The 13716-nt window shown below is 37.4% G+C and overlaps 1 protein-coding gene across 3 annotated transcripts in view; it reads left to right on the plus strand.

The window, feature by feature from the left end:
* tmem106ba (transmembrane protein 106Ba) overlaps positions 1-13463 on the plus strand; it is a 36687-nt gene extending 23224 nt beyond the window's left edge. For all 3 annotated transcript variants that reach the window (XM_041184725.1, XM_041184724.1, XM_041184727.1), the window contains exons 5-8: positions 1454-1594; positions 2054-2103; positions 6873-6926; positions 11304-13463. In XM_041184725.1, the coding sequence (XP_041040659.1) occupies positions 1454-1594; positions 2054-2103; positions 6873-6926; positions 11304-11460 (402 nt within the window). In that variant the 3' untranslated portion in view covers positions 11461-13463. The remainder of the gene's footprint in view (positions 1-1453; positions 1595-2053; positions 2104-6872; positions 6927-11303) is intronic.
* The last annotated feature ends 253 nt before the right edge of the window (positions 13464-13716 follow it).

Raw genomic sequence — 13716 nt, forward strand, 5'->3', positions numbered from 1 at the left:
GTACTATCCTCAGGTTGTGTACCATCATAGTCTTTGTTATTAGTACTGGGCACTTTCATTGTCTAAGCTCTCAGATTGTTAGTTCTGCTAGATTGTATTTGGTGGTCTGTGAAATCTTTTTTTGACGGGGGCAGATTATAACGATGTTCTGGGATTTGTGGCTTAATCCCTGCCTGCAAATAATGAGTTTTACGATATACCCTCAATTTTGGTTTTTACCATGTTATCCCAGGAGTTACTTTGCTTCCTGAGTGTTATTGAAATTTATACACCCACAATGGCCACCAGTTGGGATTAAACTTGCTTTACGCTTAAATCAGTTGTATTTGAATGACAGTCAGAAGTGATGGTTCTAAGTTGATAGTTTTTTTCATCTTTTCCTGAGCTGAGGAATACTGACTCCTGTAAGAGGTTCAGACAGTAAACTTCAGACAAGGAGACACTTGATGCAGTGGTATCAGGACAATTTATTAAGCAAAAAAATTACACTTAACTAAAGAAGGTGGTCAGTATTCTAGTTCAAACGGCTCTAACTTCTCACTGGCTCTGGCAGCTACAGAGGGCTCATGACCGAAGTCCGTGCTTTTTATCCCCTACAACCAGGGTCTCTTTGTGTTTTGATGTTGCCATCGTACTTTGATCTTGTTATCTTCACCTGTAAATACTTTAACTTGCCATTTGTGGTCAGGACCTGTGGTCACAACCCAAACAGGATATCCATAACACCTAAACAGCCCATCGTTAACATTTTCCTGTATGGCCATTTGCTTACTTGACCCCTAATTTTTTTAAATTATAGCCCCAAAATCCATCGATGTATTCATTTCCACACATTTCCTTTTTTTTATCACAACTGACAATAACATAATTCAGACATCTGTCCTCTACTTGGATAGAAAAAGGGATCAGTTCACACAATCAATTCTGTTAGTGTGATTTCAATTTAACTCAAACCACGCAGGCAATATTTCCTCATACATCTAAAATTAGCCCTTTGTCTACCTGGAGCTCATTTAAAATGCACATAAAAAGGATCCATCTCACAAATGTATATAAAAAAAAGAACAAAAAAGGTATAAAAAGGTTCGCATTTCCTACAGGCAGCCTGTTGCATAACCCTACAGTGCTTGCATGTGTAATTTAGCTCTGTACCTTTCTGATAAGGTGAATTGGCACAGCATCACATGACGTGCTTAGCCAGCGAGCCATTGGAAATCTTTATGTCTCACTTCTTCTCTTCACTCCCACCTAGGCAGCGAATTACAAATTCAGGTACCACGATTAAAGCTGTGCAATTCAATGTATTGCTCTGTGGAAAGTTGAAACTGTGAAGACAAAATTCTAATAGTTTTCTGTCACAGAAATGCAAAGTTGTATATTGTAACAGTCTTGCATATTAAGAGGATGTGTTACAGCGAAGTTGCTTTTCATCCTAATTGCCCTATCTTTGCAGAGCATTTTAAACATTACCAATAACAACTTCTATTCGGTGAATGTGGCAAACATTAGTGCTCAAGTACAATTTTCGAAAACAGTTATTGGAAAATCACGGATAAGCAATATTACAAAAATTGGACCTCTAGACATGAAGCAGGTAATCTTTACTAACAATGGGTTATTTCTCCTTTTGAAATTTGCTTCATCCTATTTGTTCCTCCTGGAACCACAGATGAAGGAAAATGGAATTGATTTGCGTTACCATTCCCTTAAACAAGATGTGACTTTACTGGTGTATAAGGAATTTCCAATAATCTATCAAGTATGTTCGGAATGGCCATTCATTTGCATGCCAATAAAGGTGGCGACTCTCCTTAACTCTGCTAAAACATTTCTATATATACTTTTGTAAGAATATTGGATTGATTATTTTATTAGTTAGATGGGATCTGTGGCTGTGCTATGTGAATCCATTGTTTAAAGTAATCTTCCAATTTGAAGATCTGTTCTCAAATTATGCCAGAATAGAATATTTTTCATTCTGTAGCAAGCATAGTGTAGAAGAGCTTTATGCTGTATCTATCCTGTATTTTCAGTAATTTATTTTATTTTGCAGATTGACTATTCTGTTCATACTGTAATAGGAGACCAAATGAACTACATGTAGTAAGTAGCATTACACATAAATGATCATTCAAACTTGTCTGTTTAAATCAACTTACTTGGAGTGGAAGTGTTTATGTAATTTGATAAGCAAACATTAGACTTTGTTAAGACTAAAACCTGATGAATGAGTTCTGAATGCTGCATACTTGAAGCACTGATACAGGTAAAATTCATCTAAAGCAAAGTACATAATGAAGAAAATTACTCTTGTATTGCTGATAAAAGAGTCATGCTGTCGAATCTTTTGTCTTGCACTCATTAAGATTGACACAAGAATGCCAAATTTTCACCATGACAATGTCTTGCCCACTCAGAACCGACTTGCCAACCAATCAGCACCCTCTTCTCATACAGTACAAATTCTTGTTCCCTTTGAAATTTGGCAAATGGTTAGTCATGTGGTTTCCCAGAGTACTTTTTCGTTCTTGATTTGGCTTGCACCCTAATAGAATTCTTAATGGTTCAAGTTTCTGTCGCCACATTATACCCAGCAGTGCATTATAAGTGATAAAAACAGAAAATGCTTAAAAAACTTAGCAGGTCTGGCAGCATCTGTGGAAAGGGAAACCAAATTAAAGTTTCAAGTCCATATGACTCTACTTCAGAGCTGAAGAGAAGTAGAAATGTGATGGATTTCACACTTTAAGAGGGGATGGAGTAGGTGGAGCAAAATAGAAGGTCAGGGATAGGTGGAAGCTCAGAAAAGATTTGACAAAGATGTCATGGACACAAGACAAAGGGAGTGTTAATGGTAGTGTTAAAGACTAAGGAAGGTACTGATAGTGGCATCCATCATGACCTTTTTTTTTAATCCAATTTTATTCCTCAACCACCCCCTCCCCCCACCCCCAACCGATAGGGTCATATTTCACTTGTTCTCATGTTTTGCTTTCACAGAACGCTGAATTTGATATCTTACCCTTACCTGTAGGAATCCCAGTGTGTATGTTGACCAGTGAAAGTAGGCTTGCGGTAGACAGTAGTAGAGAACCCATTCACAGATTTCTCAACTAGTATGTCAAGGAAAGAGAGCTCATTTGACTTTTCCATTTCAAAGGTAAATTTAAGAGCACAATGGAACCCATTAAGGCCTGAGAGGAAGTTTTTACATGCTTTGCAGTTAACTGTTACCTGCTGCATTCTTCATGGCAAAATCTCTACCAATCAGAGTCCACTTGCCAACCAATCAGCACTCTTTGCATGCAATATGAATTGTTTTTCCCTTAACTTTTTTTGTAATTTTGCCATCTGTCCTGATGAGTGCAAGATGAAAAGCTTAGGCAGCATGTCTTTTTTTCAGCATTATTTAAGTTCTGTACTACCAAACAATTATTGACTTATACATATTTCTATGTGCAATGTGTAAACAGGCCATTTGGTCCTACTTGTCAGCAGTTACTTTCCACATAAGCTAATAGTCCTAATCATGTTGAATTGCCCAATTCTGTTCCCCCTTATATCCCCTTTAAGGTTTTTCAACCCTTCCAATCTCTAATCCTGAATGCCTCAACTGCTAATGAAGTGGATTGCACCACCTCAAATTTCTCTATAAAGAAGTTTATTTTGCTCCCAGTTCTAAATCTCTTGCATTTGATCATGTATCAGTGGCCCCTTATTATCTATTGGGAACAGTCTATTTCTATCTATCTTAACTTATCCTTTCTTAATTTCAAATACTCTTATATACCCATAATATGCATTGTCTAACTTTTTAGAACAAAATTACAGATTTTCCAGTCTTTCCTCGTATTTGTATTTTCTCATACCATACAGCACCCACTTGCATCTGCATTATACCCAATCTAAAGTCTCAATGTTCTTAATATAGTGTGCAACACAAAACTGAATATAGTATTCTAACTCGAGACTTAAGGTTTTTTAAAAGCTTGTCATTAGTTTTTGGATTTTATATTCTATATCACGTGATAAAACTAGAACATAATTTGTTTTTTTTTTAATATAGACTTATAGAATAATACAGGACAATAGAAGGCCATTTGATCCATTGTGCTGGCTCTTTGAAAAACTTTATTAGTCTTTCTCACCTTCCCTTTCCCCATAGCTCTGCAGTTTTTTCTTCTTCAAGCATTTATTCAATTCTCCTTTGAAAATTATCAGTGAATCTGCTTCCACTGCCCTTTCCAGCAATGCATTCTAGATCATCATAACGTGCTTTGTAAATTTTACTCTTCCTCATTTGGCCTCTGGTTCTTTTGCCTTAAAGCTGTGTCCTCAGATTACTGACCATTCTGTCACTGGAAATTTTCTCCTTCATTGACACCATCTAAACTCATGATTTTGAACACTCATTAAAGTTCTGTTGAAGGGTCTTGAGGACTCGAAACGTCAACTCTTTTCTTCTCCGCCGATGCTGCCAGACCTGCTGAGTTTTTCCAGGTAATTCTGTTTTTGTTTTAAATCTCCCCCTTGACCTTCTCTGCCCTAGGGACAAACAGCCCACTTTCTCTAGTTTTTCATTTCTCCGCATAATTAAAGTCTTTCATCCGTTGTACCATTCTAATATATCTTCTTTGCACCCACACTGAGGCCTTGACATCCTTCCTAAAGTGTGATGCCCACAATTCTCCACAATGCTTCAGCTAGTGTTTTAGAATGGTAAGAGCATAACTTCCTCATTTTTGTACCCCATGAAGCCGAGGATCCTATATGCCTTTTTAACATCCTTCACGATGTGTTTTGCCACCTTCAAAGACTTCTATGTCTATTTATTCACTACCACAGGAAGCGGTTGAAGTGAATAGTATAGATGCATTATAGGAAGTCTAGGCAAGCATTTGAGGGAGAAAGGAACAGCGGATTATGCTGATAAATGACAGGCTCAAGTTGTGTGTAAATGCTGGCATGGACTAGTTGGACCAAATGGCTTGTTTCTGTGCAGTATATCCTATTATAATATTCTCAGGTCTCTTTAAAATTCTTTAATGGGATGTTGGTGTCTCTGGCAAGGCCATTTGTTTTTGCTAACCCCTAATTGCCCTTGAAATTAGTGGCTTGCTAGGCCATTTCAGAGAGCAGTTAAGAGTCAGCCACATTGCTGTAGGTGTGGAGTCACATCAAAGCCAAGTCAGGTAAGGATAGCTGATTTCCTTCTGTAAAGGACATTAGTGAACCAAAGTTGGGTTTTTATGATAATTGATAGTTCCATGATTGCCATTACTGAGACTCGCATTGAATTTCATATTTTATTAATTGAATTTAAATTCCACTAATTGCCATGGTGGGATTTGAACTCATGTCCCTGGGCATTAACCTGAGCCTCTGGATTACTAATCCAGTGACATTACCACTACGCCAACATCTCCCCAAGAGTTTCTGTTCCTGCACCCACTTTAAATTTGTACCGTTTACTATGTATCATCTCTGCTCATTTGTCTTATCAAAATCAATCACTTCACATTTCTTAAATTCTGTCTGTGTCTGCCTATTTCACCAGACTGCCCTGTCTTCCTGAAATCTGTTGCTATCCACCTTACTTTTTTGCTGCATTTTCAGAGTTTCATGCCATCTGAAAATTATGTCTTATGCTTAAATCCAGGTCATTGTCAAAGATCAGTATTCCCTGGGGAGCACTAGTGCACACTTGCCTCTACTTTGAAAAACAAGCATTCATTCCATTTCTCTGCTTTCTGACCTTTAGCCAATTATGTATTGATGTAGCCATTGCCCCTATAATTAAATGGCTTTAATTTTGCTAACAGCTCTATTTTGTAGTATTTTATCACCTAATATGCTGCCTTTTAATGTCCCGTTCAATTAAACTTGACACTTAAATCAGCCCAAGCCTGGATGTTGTCCAGATTTTGATGCATCCAAGTATGCGCTGCATCATTTCTGCAACTGGTCCATTCCATTTAGACCTGAACAACAGCCATTTAAAAATAGAATTGCTGGGTACGTGGCCAAAAATTTTTAAAAATAAAGGATATGGAAAATCAGATTATAAACTTGCAGAAAAATACAATAAATAGTGCAAAGCTGCTTAAATGCAATATGGTAACCATGACATTTACATACGCAAAACTTGTAATGCTTTGCAATGGAATTGTAGCATGGTCCTGATTGTGTTTAATTTACTATTAATTTTAAATTCAGCAAAAATTTTCTCCATTTAATCTGGTTGTCTGTTTAGACATGGATACCTTGGTGTACCTTTGGTGCAGCTCCATTTACTGAAAAACAATATTTACTTGATCAGATGTTTTGCGTTTAGACAAAATACATAAGCAATGCCTGTTTAGTTTTAAAACAAGTCTGTCTAATATCAGTTTACATTCCATTGTTATATTGAGTTTGTCAGTTGGAATATAACTGTCTTATGGAAGCTCTGGAAGAATGTTTATCAATCCCAAAGATGCACTCAAAATTTAATTTGTGTTAATGAGGAATTGACTCGTGGTTTTAGTTGCAAGATTATCCATAGCTCTCCAATATTGCATCCAAATCACTGGTGAATAAAATATCAATCATCGACAGCCCCAAAGTAATATACAGAATGTGCGCTCCAATGCTAACTACTGATGGAATGTAAAACTATAATGTATGTCTAACTGAAAGCTAATGAAGCTGATCTGTCTGAGACAGGTGGATGTAAATACTCTTAAATGCTGAAGAAGGAGAGCTGCCAGACCAAATATACATGATTTGATTGCAATGTTTTCCAACAGAATGCAAATTGTGGTTTAGTTGAAAACGTCTTTGCATTGAGGTTGTTTACTATCTTAAATTCATTTATTTCTTCATTATTACAGTGACTACTGCACACTGACATCAATCAAAGTACATAACATTGTGATTATGATGCAGTAAGTATGTTAGATAGTGTGTAAGATATTAAATGCATGAGTTTGATTTAAAATGTGCTTTGCACTCCTTTTAAAATGTGTAAACAAAACCCATGTTGCACAAATTAAGAAACTGAGAAACAGTTGTGAATACTTATTATTAATTGAGTGAACATGGGGCTTGATGGCACACATCTTAGAATGCTGAGGAAGTGCCTAAAGCAGCACCACAATTTTGCACCCATTCTTGGATGTAGATATTGTGCCAGATGACTCAACAGTTACCAATAGCAGAACTTCCATTAATGTAACAGATTTTGATGCATCCAAGTATGCGCTGCAATTTTTCTGCAACTGGTCCATTCATGACCTCCATCTTAATCTTGAAGTGTAGTCACTGATGTGATGTACTTTAGGAAAACAGGGCAGCCAGATTATGCTCACAAGGTCCTCAAACAGCAGTAAGATAAATGACCAAATTATCTATCTTAGATGGCATTCTTTAAAGGAAGAATGTTGGGCAAGATATCAGGAGAACTCACCTGTTCTTCAAATAATGCCACCTGAAAAGAGGCAAAGCTTTGGTTTAATATCCTATCCAAAAGACAATGGGCAGAATTTTATTCCAACTGTCAGTGAGTTTGTTTTTGGTAGGGGTGGGTGGCCTGTAAAATTCCTTGGATGGCCTGCCCCAAGCTGCCTGCAATTTTATGATGGAATGGTTGAGGGCTAGGCTGATCCACCCTTCTTTTTCCCCAACTGGAGCCCCTTAAGTGGCTAATTAATGAGCACATAAGGGCCATTTCCCATCGAGCCTCAATTTTCAGGCTTGTAGGAGGAGTTCAGAGGCAGTGGGGAAAGCCCAGAAAGTAACCATAAGATATAGGAGCAGAAATAGGCCATTCGGCCTATCGAGTCTGCTCTGCCATTCAATGAGATCATGGCTGATCTGATAATCCTCAACTTCACTTTCCTGCTTTTTCCACATAACCCTTGATTCCCTTACTAATTAAAAATCTGTCTATCTCAAGACCCTGCTCAGGTGGGGGTGGGGGAGTACCTCCATCATCAGCCTCCTTTCAAATTTGAACACCCCGCCCCAGGCCTTGCCTTGCCTGCCCAGCCTGAGACCCTTTACACTTGGCTAGTCCTGGATTTCCTGGGACAAGCAGTCCCAGTCTTCTATAGTGCAGACTCTGTCGCTGGGACTAGAAAGCTGCCAGGCAATCACATTGGCTGGCAGCTGAGGTGGGACTTCCTCCTGACTAACTAGTGTTAAATGGCTGCAGGGCAGCCAGTATCAGTGACAATGCATTGCCCACTGATTCTTTGGGTGGCATGAAGGGAAACCCTGAAATCCTAAAAATCTTGGTCAATGCCTCATTTAGAAATTCATAACTACATAAGGAGGCTACAAAAAGACATAGATAGGTTAAGTGAGTGGACAAAGACCTAGAAAATTGAGTATAATGTGGGAAAATTGTCCATTTTGGCAGGAAGAATAAAAGTGAAGCATATTATCGAAATAGAGAGAGATTGTAGAGCTCTGAGATGCAGGGAGATCTGGGTGTCCTAGTGCACGAATCACAAAAAGTGTTCAAGTACAGCAAGTAGTTAGGAAAGCTAATAGAATGTTATCATTTATTGTGAGGGGAATTGAATACAAAAGTAGGGAGGTTATGCTTCAGTTGTACAGGGTACTATTGAGACCACATTTGGAGTACTGTGTACAGTATTGGTCACCTTATTTAAAGAAGGATGTAAATGCATTGGAAGCAGTTCAGAGAAGGTTTACCAGACTAATATCTGGAATGGGTGGGTTGTCTTATGAGGAAAACTTGGACAGACTAGGCTTGTATCTGCTGGAGTTCAGAAGAGTAAGAGGTGACTTGATTGAAACATATAAGGCCCTGAGGGGTCTTGACAGGGTGGATGTGGAGAGGATGTTTCCTCTTGTGGAGAATCTAGAACTAGGGGTTACTGTTTAAAAATAAGGGGTGACCCATTTAAAACACAGATGAGAGGCAAAATTCTTTCACTCAGAGGGTCGTGAGTCTTTGGAACTCTCTTCCTGAAAAGGTGGTGGAAGCAGAGTCTTTGAATATTTTTAAGGCAAAGGTGGATAGAGTCTTGGTAAGCAAGGTGATTGGTTATTGGAGGTAGTCGGAATGCAGATTTCAGGTTACTGTCAGATCAGCCATGATCTTATTAAATGGTGGAACAAGCTCGAAGGGCTGAATGGCCTACTCCTCCTTGTTCATATGTATGTTCCTCACTATAAATTGGAAGTGACAGCTTGGATTATGTGCTGAAGTCTTAGGTTGAATTTGAGTTTTTATAATAAATTGATCATATTACTATCATGTTTTAATAAGGACATAGGACTTAGGAGCAGGAGTAAGCCATTCGGCCCATTTGATAAGATCATGGCTGATCTGTTTATGGTCTCAGCTCCAATTTCTTGTCTGCCCCCATAGCCCTTGACTCCCTTGTCTTTCTAAAATCTTTATAACTTAACCTTGAATAAATTCAATGACCTGGCCTCCACTACTTTCTGGGGAAGAGAATTCTACAGATAAATGATCCTCTGAGAGAAAAACAATTCTCCTCATCTCTGTCTTAAAATGGAGACCTCTTATTCATAAACGATATTCCCTGTTTCTTGTCTTTCCTATGAGAGGAAACATCCTCCTGGTATTCTTAAGAACATACAAATTAGGAGCAAGGGCAGGCCATTCGCCTCTCCAGCCTGCCCTGCCATTCAATAAGATCATGGCTGATCTGAATGTGGCCTCAAATCCACATTCCGTCATACCCCCAATAATCTTAGATTCTTGTCTAACAAGGGAGTCAACTACTTCTGCCTTAAGAATATTCATTGCCCCTACCTCCAATGCTCTCAGAGGAAGAGAGTTCTAAAGATTCACAACCCTATGAGAGAGAAAATTTCTTCTCATTTCCGTCTTAAATGGAAGACTACTTATTCTTAAACTGTGTCACCTAGTTCTTTTCTCCCACAAGGGGAAACATCCTTTCAGCAAATACCCTGATCTCCGTAGAGACCTATAACTTTTTTTTTTAAAAACAGAGATTTAAACTGCCAGTTGATAGCTGAAAGAGTGACGGGGCAAGATTTTATGTTTTAAAATTTTTACTGTAACACATGACTAAAATCATTATTGACTTAAAAACAATTTCCTTTTTGTAAGCAACTTATACTTCAAATAACAGATGGGAACATTTCTCTTTTATAATTATCACACATTACATTTCCCAGAATTATAGCCCACAGTTGCATCCAGCTTCCAATGGGTATCCTTATTTTGCCAAGTAGTAACTTTAAGTGACCGTCTCCACTAGGCACTTTTCTCAATTTTCATAGTTCCTTTAATCCGCCTCCAGCAGTAAAGCCTGTTGTGATGGTTCTTTTTTCTCCAGCTGTGCCAGGACAAATCTCCCAGAGTCCTTAGGTGACAGCAGGATGTGTATCTTTGTACCTCTGAGATTGTCTGCCTCCCACATTGAGCTGTGGTAACCCACAAAGCCAAGTGGCCTCTTTACTCGGCTGACCACACAACTGTCTGAGATGTTCATTGATTTGTAGGGAAGCCTGTAACCTAATCTCAAAAATAGTTTCCTTTATCCTCGTCCCTATGGCAATGTGAAACACATTTAACCTTGTATCCAGGTAGAGATACTAATTAGCTATTCTTGACACCCCCCCCCCACCCCCTTTCATCTTAGAAGTAAATTGACATTTACAACACAACTGTTTACAACCTGATACCTACGACATGTTTCCAGGATTTTTGAAGACCTTGATTCCCTGCGTTGTAAACTCAAAGATAGTTGCTATTATCTACAGGTATTAATACCTTGCAGCTTCTTCCAAATAAAACAATCTAAGCCTTCCTTTGATCTCTGACGATCAAACCACCCTTTGTTAGGCAGACTGCAGAATATGTCACAAGACCCTTTCATTTACTCTACATTTTGGGATTGTATATTTAAATTTAATCTTTTAAACCTGATATTGGAACATCATGCCAAGTCTCTCACTGTGAAAGGGATAAAATGTATGTAACAATTAGGCTTTTACCTAGATTGCACGAAGTAGGTTTATTCAATTAATTTTCCTGTGCAACATTTAAAACAGTAAAGGTAAAGCCCCTAGGCTGGCTGCTATGGCAATCTGAAGCTGAAAGGTTAATTAGCTTCCTACCTTGATAGCTTAATTTGCAGCTACGTTTTTAAGCAACACCATACTGATATTTTTGAGGAACAAGGAAATGAAGAGAAAAGCTTACTCCAGTAATCTAAGCACTGTTAAAATTGGTAGAAGTTGCATTCCTACTTTTATGGATTACATTGTTTCACCACGATTTCTCTTCCTTTCAGAGCAACTGTTACTACGTCCTACTTTGGACATACAGAACAGGTTTCACTTGAAAGGTATCAGTATGTGGATTGTGGAAGAAACACCACCTATCATTACAAAAGATCAGAAAATCTCAACCTTGCACAGCTACATAACTCGCCTAGTCTGACTACTTAGAATTTAAAAGCCGTCAGTAACCAACAAACCATTAATACAATAATCGGGCACGCTAGGTGTTCTAAATGATACGTGTGAAGTGAATTTGATTTATAACTGAAAAATGACTGTATAACTGTACAAACGGCTGCATGATGTCTCAGTATAGATTAACTGGGTTAAAGTAAACTGGTTGTTTTATTCTCCATGTTTAAAGTTGTCATATGGTTCAAGGAAATATTTAAACAGGTTTTTATCAGGTGAGCTATGCTTTTCTGTATTGGTGCTCAGTTTGTTGAATGAACTCTGTATTGACACAAATTTATTTAAATTAGCACATTAAAGGTTACTAGAAGAATAAGTTAGCAAGCTGTTTCTGTGATGGTTCAATTCATGCATAGTGAATGGGATAATAATATCATATTTTCACACTTAATTCTTAATTCTAACAGAAGAATTATCCTAAAATTCATTGTGGAAACACTGTCACTTTTTATTGTTCTTAAGAATGTGATCACATTATGATTGAGGAAAGTTTCACCTTAAAACATTTAAAACATAGATTCCATACAAGAACAATCAGCATAAGATATTTAGATTGTTCTTTTTACTGGATCACAAGCTTTATAACTAGCCATATTAGACAATGTGATTTGATATCTTAAATATTAGGTGAGAATTAGAATCATTGTTAGAATGGTTGTACAAGAGTTCATTGAGCAAAGTTAGGCATCAGTAGTTTAATTTATGACCTAACTAGCTATTACATTTATTGTTTACCAGGCAGAAAAGTGCATTGTTCTATTATTTCAATTGAGATCTTTGCTTGTCTTTACCTGTAATTAATTGAACAGTCATCCAGATCAACTAAGGGAACTTAGCTTGCCTGCCCTGTTTTAATAATGTGGTGAAAGCATATTCCTATGGCTTGCCACAACTGAGCATGCAGCTGGGTATATTGATCATTGAATCCTATTGTTTAAATGACATCTGTTATTTTTAAATTCGGTAACTGATGTCAGTGACATTACTTCATCATTATGCACTTTAATGTTTAGAACTCAAGTTGTCAGATTCTGGGAAGAATCAAAATTTAAATCTGAACAGAAATTATAGAGGTTTAGCTGGTATCTGTGGTACATTTGACAAAATCTGTAAGTTATTGATGTTTAGATTACAAAAATAAAACCAGCTATCTTAGTGGCTTGGTGAATTAGATTTGCTTGTAGACAGATAAATGTAATAATGAATGCTGGTACAGTTTTTTAATTCATTTGTTTTTCTGCATTGTGTAAGATGTTTTTCCACCTCACAACTTTTATCTCTAAACCAGATTTGGGGGCCTTCAGACAAACTGGCCTGTGAGTCAAGTGCCTATTATGCACACTGCCTGATAGTATTGAAATTAATAGAAAAGAACAAAAAAAATCAGGTGTGTATAATGGACTACCAGTCTGCTGCACTGAAATTAAAAATAGCCCCTTTTTTGCTGGATTGCAGTATTAAGAATTATATTGAATCGTTTCATTGATAGTTGTTTTGTAGTAGATCTTGCAAATTGAGATTTTTGTGATCTTTATTTGTTAATTATGATATCCATCAGTCTTCCCCCCCATTATTGTGGTTGCATATTTGGTTTTGATAACTAAAATCTAAACTTGTTTGCAGGAAAATGCTTAAACTGCATTAACAAACTATTTTAATTACAGATAAGATCTCTTGCGATTAAGTATGATTATAGTCAGATTTGTGATTGAACCACTTAGCTCATATGTCACACTATGCTCTTGACACCCTGGTTAACAGTTTTTTTTGTGCTTGTTAGTGTTGATATTGCAAATGATTGCAGATAGCCTCTGAACTTCTATTGTTCTGTTAATACCTCACAACCCTAATACTGACCTGAAAATATTTATACTAATATAAACTTATTGAGTTTTACAATCTTGACATGTTTAAGATTTCTGCATTAGAAAAGGGATATTTTACTTTCTAACTCAAAATAAACTGTTTTTAAAGGCTGACTCATAACTTTACTGACCATCCTTAGATTTAAATACTTCATTGTTAAGTTCAGTATTGAGGCTTATGATATTCTGATCCTATTTTTTTTTCATTCGTTCATGGGACATGGGCATCACTGCCTAGGCCAGCATTTATTGCTCATCCCTAATTATCCTTGTTCAGGGGGCATTTAAGAGCCAATCATATTGCCATGGGTCTAGAGTCACATGTAAGCCAGACCAGGTAAGGACAGCAGATTTCTTTCTCTAAGGG

Source organism: Carcharodon carcharias, chromosome 3, assembly GCF_017639515.1.
Source record: "Carcharodon carcharias isolate sCarCar2 chromosome 3, sCarCar2.pri, whole genome shotgun sequence".
Lineage (NCBI taxonomy): Eukaryota > Metazoa > Chordata > Chondrichthyes > Lamniformes > Lamnidae > Carcharodon > Carcharodon carcharias.